Source organism: Dermochelys coriacea, chromosome 9 (assembly GCF_009764565.3).
Source record: "Dermochelys coriacea isolate rDerCor1 chromosome 9, rDerCor1.pri.v4, whole genome shotgun sequence".
Taxonomy (NCBI): Eukaryota; Metazoa; Chordata; order Testudines; family Dermochelyidae; genus Dermochelys; species Dermochelys coriacea.
In genome coordinates this window covers 19,836,139-19,854,727 of record NC_050076.1, presented here as the reverse complement: position 1 = coordinate 19,854,727, position 18,589 = coordinate 19,836,139, and the positions used below count along the sequence as shown (strand labels likewise).

The following is an 18,589-nucleotide window of genomic DNA, read 5'->3' as shown; positions in this document are numbered from 1 at the left end:
TTAAAGGTTGCTCAGATGTTACTTATTCATCAATAAGGCGAGATGTTCTACACTGGGCAATCCTAAGAAGTTCATTCAGGCTTCAGGGCTACTCCCTATATTGAAAATAGTGATAACATAAGAAATAGCTCTAAAAACAAAATTAACTCTAAGTGCAGCAATTGTGCTTTAGCAGACATTTTCCTCTGTGATGATTTGAAGCTTGAGGGCCATTAAAATAAGTAACTCCGCATACCAATAATAGATTTTTCAAGTTGGTCCCATCTTGCATAGTTATCTCCAAGCCAGTGACCTGCCCATTGTCCACTAGAGGGATATGTTGATCGGGTGATAACAATTCCACGTTCCCCTGTGGCATTGCGTACAGCACTAATTTCAAAAATACAAACATAAGCACATTAGATGCGGCAATCATAGAAAAAAATCCCTTCTATAAAATACCTAATTAGGAGACATCAAATGGAGAGACCACATTTCTACGGAAAATGTAGTTCTTAGCTTCTGAGGCCTTGATCCTATAACCATATATGCACATGTTTATATTTACTGTGAGTAGTTATATAGAGTTAAGAAGAATTAGTCACAAAAGAATAGTTACTTATGTGCATAAATGTTTACAGGATGAGTACCTAGATCAGAACTACTTGCCAGTGGAGAAAGAGTTGGGGCTGCTGCCTTTGCAGTCAGAATCAGTGTTCTCCAGAAAAAAACTGTGAAGTGCTCAGCCCCTCTTAGGATGAAGCACTGGGAGCACAAGGATACAGATTGTCCTGGGACTGAGTGGGAGAAGGGGCATAATTTCTTGCACACCTACATGTGGGCACACTCTGACCCTTAATATTTTTCACACTAGACTAACATTTTATAAGTGCTGTATTGTTGTTATATTACATACTACATAGTGAAATAACAGTGCTAATCGCTTGCACTTCTGTAGTATTTTTTATTTGAAGTTCTCAAAGAGCTTTGCAAGTTAGAGTTATACAAACTTCAAAAGTTTCATATTTTGGTATGGATTACCATTCTCTCCTCCAAGCACATAAACAGGAGAGGCAATTTAATATTACAGACCTACTATATCACTGGTGTGCCAAAACTCAATGGTCACCTTTTACCCATGTAAATAAAGCTGTATTTGCTGGGCCACATTTCAGATGTCCACGGTAGCGGTATTAGAAAATGGCAACCAGCTTTTTGGACCTGATCCAAAGCCCATGGAAGTCAACAAACTATTAATGATGGAATTGCAGATCATCAAGGGTGAGGCTCAAATATTCCACTGAAGCTACTTCCACTGATATCAATGGAAATACTCAGGGTTTACACCTCAGTAATTGAGACCATAATCTGGCTGCAAAGACACTAGCTTTTGAGAATAAAAAAGTGAAAATGACTTACTAGTAGGTAGGTTGTGCCTGTGACCATCCATATAGACTATGTACATCATAGTGCCTGACAGGGGTCCCATCTGGCAGGAACTGTTGACTTTCCATACACAAGGTCTCAAGATCCAGCCCTTTTTCCTTTTCTGCCAAAGCTAACAAGGAGGAGATTAAAAGTCAAACCATTAAACATAGTGCCAACAAGAAACCAGTTAAGTCACTCACTCTTTAAACCTCTATTTTTCCTTTACTACTGCCCTCTTTCAACTACTTGTGTCCTGATATATTTTGGCAAGAACATTTAGGGCCATGTCTTCCCAGCAATTTTGCAACAGTAGTTCCTCAAGTAGAATGATGGCAGGATGTATCCCTTGATGGTGTCACTCCAATTTTTTGAGAATTTGTCTCCAAATACTATCTATGCCCAACACTCTTGTGTACTAATTCATGGCCACAATATTATTACAATCTGGATATGAGCATGTACCGACTATCATTGTCCTCACTACAAAAGTACCATTTTAGTATGTGGAATCAGGACCTTAGTTTGCATGTTCTCCTTAGATTTTTAACTACAGCCCCAAAATATATCATAGGAAGTAATCTTAAATAAAATATTATTATTGATGCTTACAATCCTTTCCTTGCAGCATGGATTTTAATATGAAAAAATAAATTAATGATTAATATTTTATGCAAGGTTGGACCAAATAAACTCTCTTCTTTTGGCCCACAGAGAATCATTAATAATACAGGATCCAGTTTACAAATCTTTTCTGCTGGGTGACACAGGATATGATTTAATAACAATGTATGTGATAATAAGAGTGCAAATTACAGACAAGATTCTTTACCTGGCATATAAGGGGGGTTGTTTAGAAGTGGTTCTCTGCAGCCATCAACTGCTCCATTAATAAAGCTTGCTGGTTCATTCATGTCCTAATATATATATTTTTTTAAAGAAAAGAACACAAATATTCAGTAACTTTGTCCTGAACCAATGTCAACTCAGATATTCAATGAACTAAATTTTCCTAAATGTGCCAGTTTGAATTCTAAGGGAAAAATATGCCTACTTACAAACAAGGAAGCAAATATGCACACAAATTGAATACAAATGGAAAATTCATCAGAACCTTTCTGCTGACAAATGCTGTGCTGCTACAAATGTTATTTCTTTTTCCCACTAGCTGTTGGCCTCCCGAAGCTCTGACTGAATTAATTAGGGTGCTCCCCCAAACTTGCATTTTATTTCCATACACTAAAGGCCCCTACTTCTCAGGCTCCTGACTGAGAAGCTATGGACATGGCTGTATAACTCCCTGTGGAGTACATCTGCGACATTTCTGAATCAGCATGGGGAAGAGAGAAGATCACTACACAGGGCAGAGGGGTGCACTCTTTAAGCCTAGAAGCTGCATGTGTTTCATGTTTCCCACACAGTTCCAATTCTATTATCCATATGCATGCTGAGTAGCACCATATGCCCATTACACTGTCCCCACAGATCACTGCAATCTGAACTCTGTGCTTGTATTCACCAGTCAAGCATTTTACTATTCAACAGGCTCCACTTTGCACATTTTACTCGATCCATCCAAAATGCTACCCCGTAATTCATTTTATATGAGCTAAGAGACAGACATTTGTGCTGGATTCAGAAACACAGAATAGAACAGAAATAGATTTTTTTCACCGCTTGTCAAAGTACAGTATAATGATATTGATGGTGTTTATCCTAATTGGCATATCATTATTGTACTGTATTAATAAGCTCAGATATCTCTGTGTTGACATATTTCTTTAGGAGATGGATACAGAGTAACATTTTCTATAAATGAAAGCCAGGCATATTGTAATCTCTTGAAGTTGTGATTTTCAAAGGAGTCTAGGGAATTTAGACATATCTTCCAATAAAACTAATGTGAGTCATAATCCCCTAGACAGCTTTGAAACTCAACCCCAAAATTTTGTATACCAGCCATTTACATAAAACATACTGCAGGAACACAGATTTTCTTAACAGCAGGTTTTCCCTCATGGTAATAATACATTAACCCAGTTATTTTACATTGGATGGCTACAATTATTTAGAAAGCAAGGTGATCTTTTGCAGTGATTTTGGGAGGAGTTATTAAGAGAACATTATTTGTCAAAACAATGCTGACTGATATGACCCGTTTAGTGTATATGGATATACATTGTACACTCATCACATCTAAAGATATTACGTGAATTGTTTATGTGGCCTACATTGTTGCATTCTGGGCAATTTCATAACCTGAAATTTAACTTTTCCACAGGGACGGATGTGCATTGATAGTGATAGGAGGAAGCTTACACAGTGCCCAACTAAACAATATCTCGATGAAGTCAATTTGTTTTAACCCCAACTGTTTTGAGCACTAAATTGACTCACAAAGATTACATAACTGGGAAATATCCTTGCAAGCGCAGGCGTTAGATTACTTTGCTGGAACTTTAGTGCTCTGATTTACCTTCCTGCTGACTTGCATTTCTTCCACAGTTGTTTATACTGGCTCACCACAAAGTCAGACCTGATCCTTTAACTCCCATAGAAAGCATTATGAAATGTGGCCGTCAGGCACAGATCCCCCAAAACAAACAGCATTAAACAGATACATAGTGTTTGAACTTATTGGTGAGGCTAACACTCAGATTTCTTCATTGTGGGCTCAGCCATTGAGATGAAGGAGCAGTCAACATGGTATTAAAGATAATGAAAGTTACTGAAGCCTTCTTAGAATAGTAAGAATTTCGTGAAACCAGTAACAAATGTCCCACATGGTGTATTACTAAAGAAAGAAACAAAACAAGACAAGGCATGCACTTACAGTCCACAGGCCATCAAATTTTACACTCTCCCCTGGATTAGCTGGATTAGTGTGGAATTCTACTATTTCTTTTTGCCACCACTGTGCTGTAGAATTGCGGAAGAAATCTGGGAAAGCTGCATAAGCTCTGTACAGCTAAAATAGTAACATACAATATATGAAAAGAGACACAGGTGTTGGATATCAATGTATTCAACTGATTTAACAACCTTAAACCACTGACTAAGATTGCAGTTAAACTACAGAAATCTATTGTTAATATGCACCTACAGCGGTATGAAACTCAATCCTAAAACTTGTATTCTTTGTTAACTGTTCAAGTAAACATGTCTCAGACTAAAGGAAATAGTCTCAGGTAAACAGAGTATCAGACTAAATGCATAATCCAAATAAAAAAGAGAGAGTAAGAGCACCAAAAGAATGCCACCATGGCTAAACAGCAGAGAAAGGGAGTCCATTAGAGTCAAAAAGGCATCCTTTAACATTTGAAAGTCAAATTCAAGAGGAAAAAAGAAAGGAGAACAAACTCTGGCAAGTTTATTGTGAGAGTATCATAAGGCAAACCAAGAAAGAATTTGAGAAGCAACTTGTTCAAGATGTAAAAATTACTGTTAATTTTTTTAAGTACATGAGAAGCAGGAACCCTGCCAAAGATGTTAAGGGATCACTCAAGGAAGATAAGGCCATTGCAGAGAAATTAAATGAACTATTTGCATCAGTTTTCACTGCAGAGGAGGTGGGGGAGATACCCACAATAAAGCTATTCTTTTGGGGGCAACAAATCTGGATAAAGATAATTTTTGGGGGAAGAGTCTTTTGTAAAAGTAAGCCATGCCTCACCGTTCCATTAGAATTCTTAAAGGGGTTCAACAAACATGTGGATAACAGTGATCCAGTCAATATAGTGTACTTGGATTTTCAAAAAGCCTTTGACGAGGTCCCTCACCAAAGGCTTATAAGCAAACTAAATAGTCATCGGATAAGAGAGAAGGTCGTCTCATGGACCAAAAACTGTGAAATGGCAAACTTTGCAGACAATATAAAGTTATTCAAGATAGTTAAGTCCAAAGGAGACTGGGGAGTTAAAAATGGATCTCACAAAATTGGGTGACTGGACAACAAAATGGCAGATGAAACTCAACTTTGGAAAGTAATGCACACTGAAAAATAATCCCAACTATACATATACAATGCCACTAAATAAATCTATGGTACACTGAATACTGTGTCCAATTCTGGTCGCCTCATCAGAGAAAATAAAAAGATATAGTGGAACTGGAAAAGGATCAGAGAAGGGCAACAAAGATGACCAAGGGTAGGAATGGCTTCCATAGAAGGAGAGAGAGAAAAAAGACTGAGATTATTCATCTTAAAAGAGACAAGACAAAGGGAAATATGATAGCGGGATATACAGACATAAATAGTGTAGAAAAAGTGAAGTATTATTTACACTTTCGTACAATGCAAACACCAAGGGTCACCAAAGGAAATTAATAGGCAACAGTTTTAATAAAAACAAGAGGAAGTACTTTTTTGCTCTGTTCTGTATACTCCCCCTGAAGTTCTGCTGTCAGTCTGACCCAGTATGCCAGCTCCTATGTTCTTAAGTCATGCCAACATTATTCTTCTTAAGAAGAGGATGAACCATTCACTTCTCAGAGGCCTCAATTCTTAATATAGTACTGACTTGTAAACCAGTACTACTCATAACCTATCACAAAAAAAGGCAGATGTAGAAGGCCCTAGACAGCTTTAGGGTCTGATTCCATATATTGGCTTCAGGGGGAATTGAGGCTGCTCAAGACTCCATGTAAAGGATGTCTTATGTTTCTTGCTGGTGCCTGGCCACACTCATAGGCCAGGTTTGAACAGCTTGTATCTGTGGGATGTCCCTATAAGATAATAGGGACAGAAGCTGAAATGCTGTCTCGATGGCTGTGTGTTCTTTGGAGTAGAAGGTACAATTTCCAGCTTGGGTAGACAGAACAACAGTAGCTCTGATTGAGTTAGTTAAAAGTTAGTTAGTTGAGTTAAAAATAGAAGCAGAGCTACCATGCTGAAAGCTTCAGAAGAACCTAGCAGATCAGAATATGATCCCATCTGATACCTAGGGATGTACATAGGCTGCTACCTCCTCCCAGTGCTTGTGCTGATGTGGCTATACTTCTATTTTTAGTCTATGTGTACTTAATAAGGGGGGGGGGGAAATAGCTCAGTGGTTTGAGCATTGGCCTGCTAAACCGAGGGTTGTGAATTCAATCCTTGAGGGGGCCATTTAGGGATCTGGGGCAAAAAATTGGGGATTGGTTCTGCTTTGAGCAGGGAGTTGGACCAGATGATCTCCTAAGGTCCCTTCCAACCCTGATATTCTAAATGATTCTATGAATCTGGAAATTACATCTCCTAGCTCTACTGCAGACATAGCCTAAGCCACTGATTTCAGTGGAGCCAGGATTTTACCCTATGTTTCCATAGGATTCTATCCAGCACCGTACAATTAGGGGGAACCAAAATCTAAATGAATGGAGTGTGAGGAACACTAGGGATTACATCATATCAATGGCTGGGGCATTTAATAGTCAACAGTGTGTGTGATTAGCAATAGTGCTCATTAACAATCCTACGGCTGTTCAATGCTCCCAATTTTGTAAGATTTCATTATCCAACTCTTTTATTATACAAAGTGTAGGTGTAGGATGACTAGTATATCAAGTACATTTAATAATAACTATTATTTATTATTTACAGTTTGTTTTACAGCCTTACAGACCAACTGGGAACATGGTCTCATCAGTACTATACCGAGTGCTAGACAGTCCCTGCCCTGAAAATCTTACAGTTTAAGTCCATAAGACAAAGGGTGGAAGGAAGGATATAACACCAAGCAGAGGGACTTTTTGAAATGTCATATTAGTTCCATGGCTTTTTCCCCCTATTTAAAGAAAATCTGTGGTGTGGGGGTTTGCTAGGAGTGATTAGCGAATTGGAAAGAAAGAGAGATCATTCACAGAAAGGAAGGAGAGAAGAAAGGAAGGAAAGTAGAGCAGGTTGAGGTAGAGAGACTGAGAGAGGGGGCTGAAGGGAACATTGGTGGAAGTGTTAAGCGTACATACCTGGATCTGTGTTTCTAAATCTGCAGAATCATTAACTACTATATTAGGATAATCTGGCCAAACCTAAAGAGAAAGGAGGGAAGAAAATAAATAAAGCTACACTGAATTGATTTTTATGTAGTTTCTGAGACATACTACAGCATTTAAAATGTACTCTTTGCAGGTCAGAATGCACACACAACTGCAAAGAAAATATTACATGTTTTGCAGTGTACATACAAAATAAATTCCTTCTATCAACATGCACACCCCACCCTAAGAAAAAAAGGGATACAGTTGAATATCATTGTTATAGTGATAGCACTACAGTCTAAATCATCCCACTATTACCTCTCCCAGAGGTATCACAGGCACACTTAACAAGAGGGGTGGCAGGCAAAACTCGAGGACTCCACATAAAATAATCCTCAATTAAAAAAAAAATGCAATTTACTCAGAACAGTCATTTTTGCCTTTGAAATACACTCCTCATTTTTAAACTGTAGTTCTTAGAACAGTACCTTTGCCCAGACAATCTCAGTACTGTTAGGCCATTTGATGAAGACATCATCCTGCACACCTCTTGTGAATGCTAGATAATCATTTGTTTCATTGCCTGAGATGGGTGGGTCCTAAAATACAGAGAGAATCCAGTTTTACAGTTATTTTAAGGAACAAATATGTACATTATTTAATTCATTAAGTGAATTATGGTATTTCACTATCTATAAGTATACTAAGTAAAGAAAAAAGTACCAAACTACTGACCAGAATAGCGATGAATCTCATTCCTTCATCTTTTATTCGATTAATCAGAGCAGGAAGTCCTGCAAAGTTTGGGCTGAGAGTAAAGTCTAACTTCCGGTTCATGTAATCAATGTCTGTATATTGTACATCCTGCAATAAGACACAAAAAAGGTTAGAAATTATTTTAGAAGTCAAAGGTGTAATGAACTTTAGAAAGATTGGATTAACTTCAGAATGTTCAAATGGTAACATCTGGGGTTCTTATTTTTTTCTGAATTAATTTGCCTAACTAATATTTAAAACACAGCAATCAAAGTAAAAGAAGTGCTGCCTTTAACAAAAGTAAAATGGCAAAATGCTGTATTTTAAAGCAAAGATATTGGGCTAGATTCATCGGTATTTTCTGTATATTCACCCATATTGTAAATGTAGTGGATTTGCACCAGGAAGATGTTGGCTCAAAATATTTATATAAAGGCACAATTTAAGATTTGAAGGAAGCACCATTTTCTATGTACATGTTTTTACAATGTTCTTATACAGCACCTAATAAAGTTAAGTAAAGAGATATATAAATCGGTGCTTTATATCATGCAGGGAGAATGCCATGAAAACAAAATGGTACAGTGCAACAGTAGTGCCAGAATTGTCATTTTAGACATGGTGGAAAAATTTTATGGTCCTTTAACTTAAGCAGTAGTTTATGCTGTTAGCTCCTGAGGTCAAGAATTCAATCCTGTAAATAAACTGACTGGGGTTATTGTTACGAGTGGGGGCTATATATAAATGGAGATGAATTGCTGTAGCCCTCTGACATTTGGGATAAACTTCCCTGCCCAGAAGAAGTGTATAACCCATGCTAACATCAGTAGCTATTTATCTGACTATAGGCCTTGTCTTCTCTTGGACAATATGATGTGTTCTTAACTCAGGTTAACTAATTCAAGTTAACTAATACTAGATAAACTCATAGTGAAGACAATAACAAGATCCACCACCAGATTTCTACCCCAGCTGCAGGAAGCTCTGCAGTTTGTAGTTTCCACACATTAGGTGGAAGTAAACTACTGGCCACCAACAGAGTGTAAATTGAGTTAAGAACACACAATGGCTTTTTTAAAAAAGGTGCATCCCCTAGTGACCACATATAGAGGTTTATGAGTTTGCTACTTTCTCTAAGACAATGTGCTTGGTCCTTTAATTCAAAAAGTAGAGGCTCATGCTTTTAGATCCAGAGACACGGGTTCCATCCTTGCAGACTACTTGAAAAGGGTATCATTACAAATGGGGGCCCGTAATGGGATATGACCTACTGTGGACTTCATCCAACTTCTGCTCTTACACGAAACCTTAACAGTGATCTCAGCAATGTTAAGGAAGAATAATTTTCCAAATGAATGTATTCTGACAGCCAGATGCATGGATACAGGAAATATGAGGCTACTATTAAGGTTCTGCATGAGGACACAATATGGATAAAGTTAGAGAATGTGTTGCTCTTCAGAATCTGTAGGAGATGGAAGCAAACGCCTTATGGTATGTTGGATAATCTTATCAACACTGTTGTAGGTGACGTGAAGGTGACAAGGAATGATACATACTTTCCCCATAACGTCTTACTTTCATTCTTTCCAGGTTGAACAGCAAGAGTTGGTCCTGATAGGATTAAATTTAGTTTTTCTTTGGTGTAATGATAATGATATCTGTGAACAGGGCATAATTATTTCTCATTTCTTTTCCCCTAGAGAACAAATCTGTGATTAGAGAATTCAGATAACATCATTAATTATAACTGCAATCAACATACATAAGGTATCCGAGCTGCCTTCATTGCCTCGTACAGGTCAGAGACTTCTGTGTCATTTTTGTATCCATAACGGCACAGCTGGAATCCCAAAGCCCAGTATGGTGGCATGACCGGTCGTCCAATCAGCTAACAACAGTAAAATAGGGGGGAAGAAAACATTATTTAATCATGGTAATAGGGAAAACAGGACAAAAATACAATTTATTATATAACTTTTAACATAGTCAATCCTACTGCAGTGTATTCCTGAACAACCAATTCCGGCGTTGGGCCCAACACCATGTAAAAGTCCAGAATTCCTCCGATAGTGCGATATGTCAGAGCAGGAGTCGGCTGGAATGTGACATCTGAAAATGTAGAGCATACATTCAGAAACCAAGTAGTTGAATAAACCGTTTTTATGAGAAAGTGCACAATATAGGAAACTATTTCTGAAAGTAACTATTTTTTTTACCCATTGCATTACTGTTAAGCAAGAGGACTCCATGAGCATTTCCATTATTTTCCAGGCCCATGTAAAAGGGATGTAAACCATAGGAATTCAATTTGTACTGCAAAAACAAGAAAAAGAAGTTATGGTTTCACTTTGGAGGTGAACATATTTGTGAACATTCTACTGGCAAGTAAACGGTCTAATATTCCTAAATGACTACTGATAAATCCACTCTCATAAAATACCTTTCCCACATATTAATTTTTTAAAAACTTTTGTTGTAGTGTATGGATACATTCAAATGGCCTTTTGACATTTTTGTTTTATACAAAAAGTTCTAAAGGAGTAATTGTAAAGGTCAGGAGAGTACAGCTATGTAGGTAGAAGACAACAAGATATATCATGATTAGACTGATGAAGAAGCATATAAAGGAAAGAAACATGTAGCAGTCTATAACATGACCCACCCATGTATTTTCCTATCACACATTTTTAACAATGACAGCTCAGCAGTTTACAACTAGAAAACCAATGAAGTGGTAAGAGTGGGGGCCATGTAATAACTTCAAAAGTTATTTCTCCTCCCTTGGTATCCTGCTGTTAATTGATTTATCTCGTTAGACTGACCTAACACTTGGTAAAGCAAACCACATCCTTTCATGTATTTATACCTGCTCCTATATCTTTTACTTCATACATCTGATGAAGTGGGTTCTAGCCCATGAAAGTTTATGCCCAAATAAATGTGTTAGTCTCTAAAGACAGATATACATATGTGTATAGAAATTACTATTTACATTTGAGGCCCCAGACAGACCCACTTCTCTTTCTGTTTACAGGCAGAAGCCCTACTCAGGCATACTTCTATATCATCTCAGGGAGTGGGACCAGCTTGGGCAGAAGCCCCAGACTACGAACTTGGAAGAGTGGACATTTTTGTACCCCCTTAACCCAGAAAAGATCACCCAGGATTATATCCAAGTCCTCTAGCATTTAGTCACATTTACAGGAGCAACCTTAAAGTGATATGATGCTGGTTCCATCTGAGCTAATGCCTGCTCTGCTCACAGGGAGATCTGACAATTGCATTCTCCTTGCTCCCTGCTTCTTGCTGCTGACACCTTGGTGTCTCAGGGTGGCCCATGTAGTAGGGGGCTGTTGAGATTGCAGGACCTGGTATTAACCCGTCTCACTCTTGGAGGTGGAACCATTGTGCTTATGTTCCTTGCCATTTCTGCCCCAATCTCACTTGCTTTCAGAATTGCTGGGCACCATCCTGCAATTCCCATTAAAGCCAATGAGAGCTCTGAGCATCCAGCATCGCAGGAAACCTGGCCAATATTTATATTTTAACTATGCGTGTGACAGTGATTGTCTATGGGTTGCTCTCCCTCTTCTTGTCCTCTCTACACAAGCCAGATTTCCAAAGTGGATAAAATGGCTGCCAAGACATGTCTATATGAAATATTAAAACCACAATATTTCAGGCTAGAAGTGTATTTCACGAAGTGGCCTTCAACAAAATAATCAAACCTTGACAAGTTAATAAAAGTTAAATTTCCAGAACTTGGGAAGGATGAGAGAAAATTGGCAAAAAGTACTGCCAAAAATAGTTCTCCAGTTCTGCTCAGCTCTTTAGAAACCAACATACACCACAGAAACATAGGAATTGACATCACATAGATAAGATCAGTGGCCCATATAGTCTTCTATCCCATCTCCAGATGTGGTAAACATTAGATGCTTCAGAGAAAAGTGAAATTAATCCAAAATGGAATAACCTGTTATAAGAGAATTTTTTTCCAAACCCCAAGTTACCTGATAGGAATTTAACTGTTACTAAAAACTTAGTTTTGCTTTGTTGTAATGATAATGGTATCTGTGAACAGGGCATATCATACACCAATGTTACTGCCTGCATTGTTATAAAACAAAATATACTACAGTCACCCTGGAAAAAACTCAAAGTAATGTGTACCAAGAACATAATTGATGCTTAGGAAAGAATCTAATTCAAACTTCATCTCTACTTACACCAGGGGACTGGTCCTTCGTAAACATTCCCCAGGTGTTCCAGTTCATATCACGCCGAAATGTAGTGTGTTCAGTTTCACCAAATCCGTAGACATACTCTGATGGAAGACGGGTAGAAATCTGAATGAACATGTCGCTAAAGGTGAAGCCAGGTACCTGAGAATCCCAACTGAAAGAGAAGAATTACCCAACTTTCATCAGTAAAGAGCTGGAAAGATACACAAATAGTAGTGGCTGAGAATTTTGAAAGTTACAGAGAATATTTGGTGTATTAGCCATGTATTTGCTTTTATTAATGAAGTGCAGGATGACTGTTTAATCTGCTAGAAGACTATCTGTGTCAAAGTGTAAGGAAGTTGGGTATTATTGCATACACTCTGGAATTTAGTTAAAATGAACACTAAATATGTATTAAGAAGTTTCTTAGAACTGAAGGAAACTCTAATTAATCTATATATTAATTTCAATTTTAATGATGTTTTTAAACCCAGTGTATTGTATGCTTAGTAATGATGGGACTTGGGGAAGCAAAAGAGATGTTAGAGAGACTGATGATGAGGGTTGAATCGATTTGTGAAGTCAAGGCTGAAGACAGTTTTGTTGGCTTGGATAAGCACCTGAACTTACAAACCAAAAAATCAAATTGTGAAAATTTGGGTCTCTTGTGTAATTTCTGCTACTACTCAGGAGAAAAAGTTGTCAGATTCAGAAGATTCCAAAGCCAGAAAAAGACATTGTGATAATCTAGTCTGACCTCCTGTATAATACAGACCATAGAATTTGCCCAAAATAATGCCTAGAACATATGTTTTAGAGAACCATGCCTAAACCTTGGTTTAAAAATTGTCAGTGATGGAGAATCCACCACGACCATTGGTAAATTGTTCCAATGGTTAATTACCCTCACTGTCAAAAATGTATGCCTTACTTCCCAGTCTGAATTTGTCTAGCTTCAGCTGTCAGCCTTTATTTGTGTTATACCTTTCTCTGCTAGATTGAACAGCCCATTATGATCTATTTGTTCCCCCATGTAGATATGTATAGCCTCCTCTTTGTTAAGCTAAACAGATTGAGCTCTTTGAGTCTATCACTATACTGTATGTTCTCTAATCGTTTAAATCATTCATGTGGCTCTTCTCTGAATCCTCATGAGTGGAGCCAAGGGCTTTAAAGGAGCTTGACCACTGCCTCCCTCTCTGTTCCTTCATACCACTGTCCAATTAATCCACTAAGTAGTGGGGAAGGGTCTGGAACATATATGTGCACAACACAACTGGAAGAAGAATAGTTACTGTATAGGTAAGTAACCATTTTTTCTTCTTCAAGTGATGTTCACAAATGCATTCCACTGCAGGTGACTCACAAGCAGCTGCTTTACAGATGGTGGGACTTCAGATCACTTGAAAAGAGACTGCTGCAATGACTTGCCAATACTGGCATCGTCTCAGAAAGCTTGAGTGATAGTCCAGTGACTGGAAGAGATATATACTAGTGAACACATTGCTGCCTTGCATCTATCCACTATTGGTATGTTACTCAAGAAGACTGAGGAAGTGGAATGAGCCTTTGTGTAATGGGCCATTATCCTCAGAAGGAGAGCAATCATAGACTCAGACTATCAGGGTTGGAAGGGACCTCAGGATGTCATCTAGTCCAGTGGTTCTCAAAGCCGGTGCGCCGCTTGTTCAGGGAAAGTCCCTGGCGGGCCGGAGCAGTTTGTTTTCTTGCCACGTCCGCAGGTTTGGCTGATCACAGATCCCACTGGCCGCAGTTCACCACTCCAGACCAATGGAGGCTGCGGGAAGGGCGGCCAGCACGTCCCTTGCCCCGCGCCACTTCCCGCAGGCCCCATTGGCCTGAAGCGGCGAACCGTAGCCAGTGGAAGCTGCGATCGGCCGAACCTGTGGACACGGCAGGTAAACAAACCACCAGGGGCTTTCCCTGAACAAGCGGCGGACCGGCTTTGAGAACCACTGATCTAGTCCAACCCCTTGCTCAAAGGAATCTTTGCTAGATAATAGCAGGGTTTGATGCAGTCAGAAATCCAGTGACATATAAACAGCTCTCTAACCAACTGCCCTGTTCTCCTACAAACTGTATAGGAGATAATCTAAAATAATGTCCAAAGTATGAAGCCTCTCTTTGGCTTTACCAGAGTGAGCCTTTGGAAAAAAACACCGGAAGATGAATGATCTGATTGAGGTGGAACTTCAAACATAAACAAGGTGTGGCCTAAAAGAAACTTTGTCTTGTGAAATGTCTTAAAAGGGGGCTTGGCTAACGGTGCCTGAAGTTCAGACACCCTTTCGGCATATTGTACCTGACTGCTACCAGAACAGTATTTTCATTGATAGCAACAATTATAAGGATGTTGTTGCTAAAAGATCAAAGGGGGGACCATCAAACAGGACAAAACTAAATTCATGTAGTGGATCAGAGACAGGAGGGCAAATGCGAATGAGCACTTTTAAGAACTGATTTCAGAGTAGCAGCCATGTTAGTATGTATCTGCAAAAAGAAAAGGAGGACTTGTGGCATCTTAGAGACTAACAAATTTATTTGAGCATAACCAGTCAGAGAACACTTCAATCTCTTTGGTCACTCAATTAGAGACCTAAAAAATGGCAATTCTTCAACAAAAAAAAACTTCAAAAACAGAATCCAATGAGAGACTGCTGAATTGGAATTAATTTGCAAACTGGACACAATTAACTTAGGCTTGAATAAAGACTGGGAGTGGATGGGTCATTACACAAAGTAAAACTATTTCCCCATGTTTATTCCTCCTCCCCTCCCCCCGCTGTTCCTCAGAGGTTCTTGTCAACTGCTGGAAATGGCCCACCTTGATTATCACTACAAAAAGTTTTTTCCCCCCACTCTTCTGCTGGTAATAGCTCACCTTACCTGATCACTCTCGTTACAGTGTGTATGGTAACACCCATTGTTTCATGTTCTCTGTCTATATAAATCTCCCCACTGTATTTTCCACTGAATGCATCTGATGAAGTGAGCTGTAGCTCACAAAAGCTTATGCACAAATTAATGTGTTAGTCTCTAAGGTGCCACAAGTCCTCCTTTTCTTTTTAAGAACTGAGGCATCAAGATATGTGAAAACCCCATCTACCAGTGGATCTATCACAGAGATGGAGGCTAAGTGCACTCTTAGAAAACTGATGAGAAAACCATAAGATTTCAAATATAGCAGGTAATCTAATATATGCATAATGTCTGGATTACTTGGTGACAACCAGTGAGACTCAGTTCTGACTGAGAACCTTTTCCATTTCATTGATAAGTAGCTCTGGTTGTGCCTTTCCTGCTGCACACCAACATGGCTTGGACATCCTGAGAGCAAATTCTTTCCTCACCGCCAGTCATCCAATTAAGGAAATATCTGAATGCCTAAATGTTGACGATTAGCTGCCACTACTGCCATACATTTGGTAAACACCCTCAGGACATATGTTAGGCTGACAGGCATATTACCTACCACGAATTAAAGATACTTTCTGTGGCTAGGGTGTATTGCCACATGAAAGGATGTATCCTGCAGCCGGAGGGCAACATACTAATCCCCCATCTTCAAGGAAGGATAACAGATGATAGGGGAACCATTCTATTCTTTGTTTTCTTGTTTAATCTGTTAAACTTTCTTAGATCTTAAATCTAGAAATCTACATTTCTCATCCAAAACAGGCTTTGGAGCCATGGCACCCAGAGAGGCACTCCTTGTGGAGGAATGCTCTGCTCTCATGGTCAGAGTCAGGCTCTTAAGAGGGACATGTTGCCTTTTCAGGAAGACTAACTTTAAGACAGGAATTCCTTTGTTTCTTCATCCTTGTGGGGAAAGAGGAACAGATAGGACATTTGTTCCCCACTTGTCCTTCTCCTTAACATTTGAAACACTCCATGACAACCGTGCATGTGAGGAACACAGATGTTTTGGCTTTTTTTGCCATGCAAAAATCCCCTGGATTTAAACCATCAGCTAACTAACTAAACTGTAACTATACAAAGTGAACTGTAAGTATGCACAAATCAGAAAATCTTTTTTACAGATGGCTAACTGAGGCTCAAGAGTGAGAGGGAACTCTCCAGCTCTCATCACAGATGGTACAAAGGAACTGAGAGGGAGGTGGCAGTTATGTCCCTTTTATGCCCACAGGTCCATGCATGAGAAGGGCAGGGGCACAATAATGGTACTGCTGGCAGAAGTCTCATACTCAAGTACGTTGGGTGCACATACACCTATAGTGAAATGTACACTCAAAGGAGAATGTTTAGCTATCTTCATTTTGTTTAAGCCACAGCTCCAACATCAATGGGATAGCCTCTCTTTTAAGCTAGGTATCAGCTCAGAATTAGCATCTGTAAACCACATTCTTTTTGTTCTGAATTTGATTAGAGAATGAGTTTGATATGGTTGCAATAGATTTAGTTCTAAGTGAGAATTAATTGCTCTGGAGCTCTTGAGGATGTTATCACTGATGTAATAATGTTCCCTATAAGGATATGTCTACACTGGAGCTTCAGGTGTGATTTCCGGCTCAGACAGACATACCTGTGCTAGTTCTCATCAAGCTAGCATGATAAAACTACAAGTGTAGCCGCAGTGATGCCAGAACAGGACAGGTTAGCCGCCCGAGTACGTACCTAGTGTTTCAAATGGGATTGTACTCAAGGCAGCTAAGCTATTCCACCTTTATAGGTGCCACAGCTAAGCCAGTACTTAGGGATTTCCACCAAACATACAAGTTAAAATAAAAATGTTGTCTATAGCAAACAAAGTTTTCACTTACATAATTGTTCCAGTGCTTTTGCGCCTAATTTGAATACCAAATGGATTGTTCTTAATGGTCACTTCATAGAGTCGACCTGCTTCTGTACTTGGAGTACTAGGGAGAAATAGCGGTACTGGAACTTCATATCTTTTATTGTTGGCATCATAAATCTATGAAAAGAAAGGCAGTAGTCTTGAAGGTGTAATACATAAGACATGCTTCTTGCAACTGTTGTTTTAAATAAAAGTTCTCCTTAGTCAAAGAGGAATAAAAAATTATTTGTGTGTGTGGTCATGTTCAAGAATGTAAGTAACAGCAAACATAGTTGTGATCCCTGTACTCTACAATAAAAAGGATCTAAATTCAGGGGCTTTTTTTTCCCTGGATTTTGTGGCAACAGTGTGGCTGCTTCATTTACATATGAAAAACACAATCAACCAGCACAGTAGCCTTTGTCTTGTTTATTTTGATGTTAAATTCAGTTTATTTATGCTGCCTCTACATTTTTAGTTTTCAATATGCCAGAAAATTTCTGCACTGGCCTTCAATAACTGCATTGTAGATGATGTCAGGGGCCAATCTGGAGGTTTTGGCTGCTAAGTAGTGGATAGTTGGAGGCTGGGGGAAGTGGGAGGTAGCTTGTGATTGTGGGATAAAGCACATTAGCAGGACTTTCTGCTAAAATAATCAATGACAGTTAATTGTCACCTTAAGATTTCAGGCTTAACTCACTAAGAGTATTCGGGCAGTGTAAGAGCTAGACCTCTATAAAGATTAGAATACCTTTATTAATAATAATTAATTCTTATAATATTGGTTTATTACAATTTGCCTGCTCTGTTAACTGAATATTAAAGGTACTTACAATTATTGTTATTTCCATCATGCTTGGAAAATGCAATACCACCGTCTTATATTTTGGTTACATGTGTTATAAAGTGAAATGTAAGGCTAATTCCAGGAGGCTTCTGCTTCCTGTCAACTAGTGACAGGCTCCCAAAATGTCAAAAATGATACCACTCTTGGCCATAAAACATCCAAACATCTTTTATACAAGCTCTGACATATAGCTTTTATAACTTATATATTGCTTAACTATTTATAATATTTTCTTTTATGCTATATTTTCAATTTGTATTTGTATATAACTGGTAGTTATTGTAAGTGTTTACATAGAATATTTGATGAGAGACTAATTGCAAATGTACTGAACATGGGCCGTTGTAAATCCAGGATACACAGGGTCCAAAAGAAACAGCCACACATGCTTGTTTCAGAGAACAAGACACCAGCATAACACAATGATAAGACAATCTCAAGAGAACAAACTTTGTAAGATATGTTTTAGAAAGCGGCCTGACTTAAAAAGAATGTAAGGATATTCCTGTTCAGGAGCAAAACTTAAGGATCCTTATTAGGAGCCATAAAATTATAAAAGCGGGTTTTTCTTTATGCCTA

At 38.6% G+C, this 18,589-nt stretch overlaps 1 protein-coding gene across 1 annotated transcript in view; it reads right to left on the bottom strand.

Moving 5' to 3' along the window:
- Positions 1-18,589, bottom strand: part of SI (sucrase-isomaltase) — a 144,635-nt gene that overhangs the window by 15,111 nt on the left and 110,935 nt on the right. Inside the window, exons 50-61 of the mRNA XM_038417278.2 lie at positions 17,150-17,301; positions 12,351-12,519; positions 10,338-10,434; positions 10,118-10,230; positions 9,884-10,009; positions 8,098-8,226; positions 7,851-7,961; positions 7,351-7,413; positions 4,238-4,372; positions 2,237-2,321; positions 1,399-1,537; positions 236-369 (exon numbers count right to left, since the gene is read on the bottom strand). Of these exons, the coding sequence (XP_038273206.1) occupies positions 236-369; positions 1,399-1,537; positions 2,237-2,321; positions 4,238-4,372; positions 7,351-7,413; positions 7,851-7,961; positions 8,098-8,226; positions 9,884-10,009; positions 10,118-10,230; positions 10,338-10,434; positions 12,351-12,519; positions 17,150-17,301 (1,453 nt within the window). The remainder of the gene's footprint in view (positions 1-235; positions 370-1,398; positions 1,538-2,236; positions 2,322-4,237; positions 4,373-7,350; positions 7,414-7,850; positions 7,962-8,097; positions 8,227-9,883; positions 10,010-10,117; positions 10,231-10,337; positions 10,435-12,350; positions 12,520-17,149; positions 17,302-18,589) is intronic.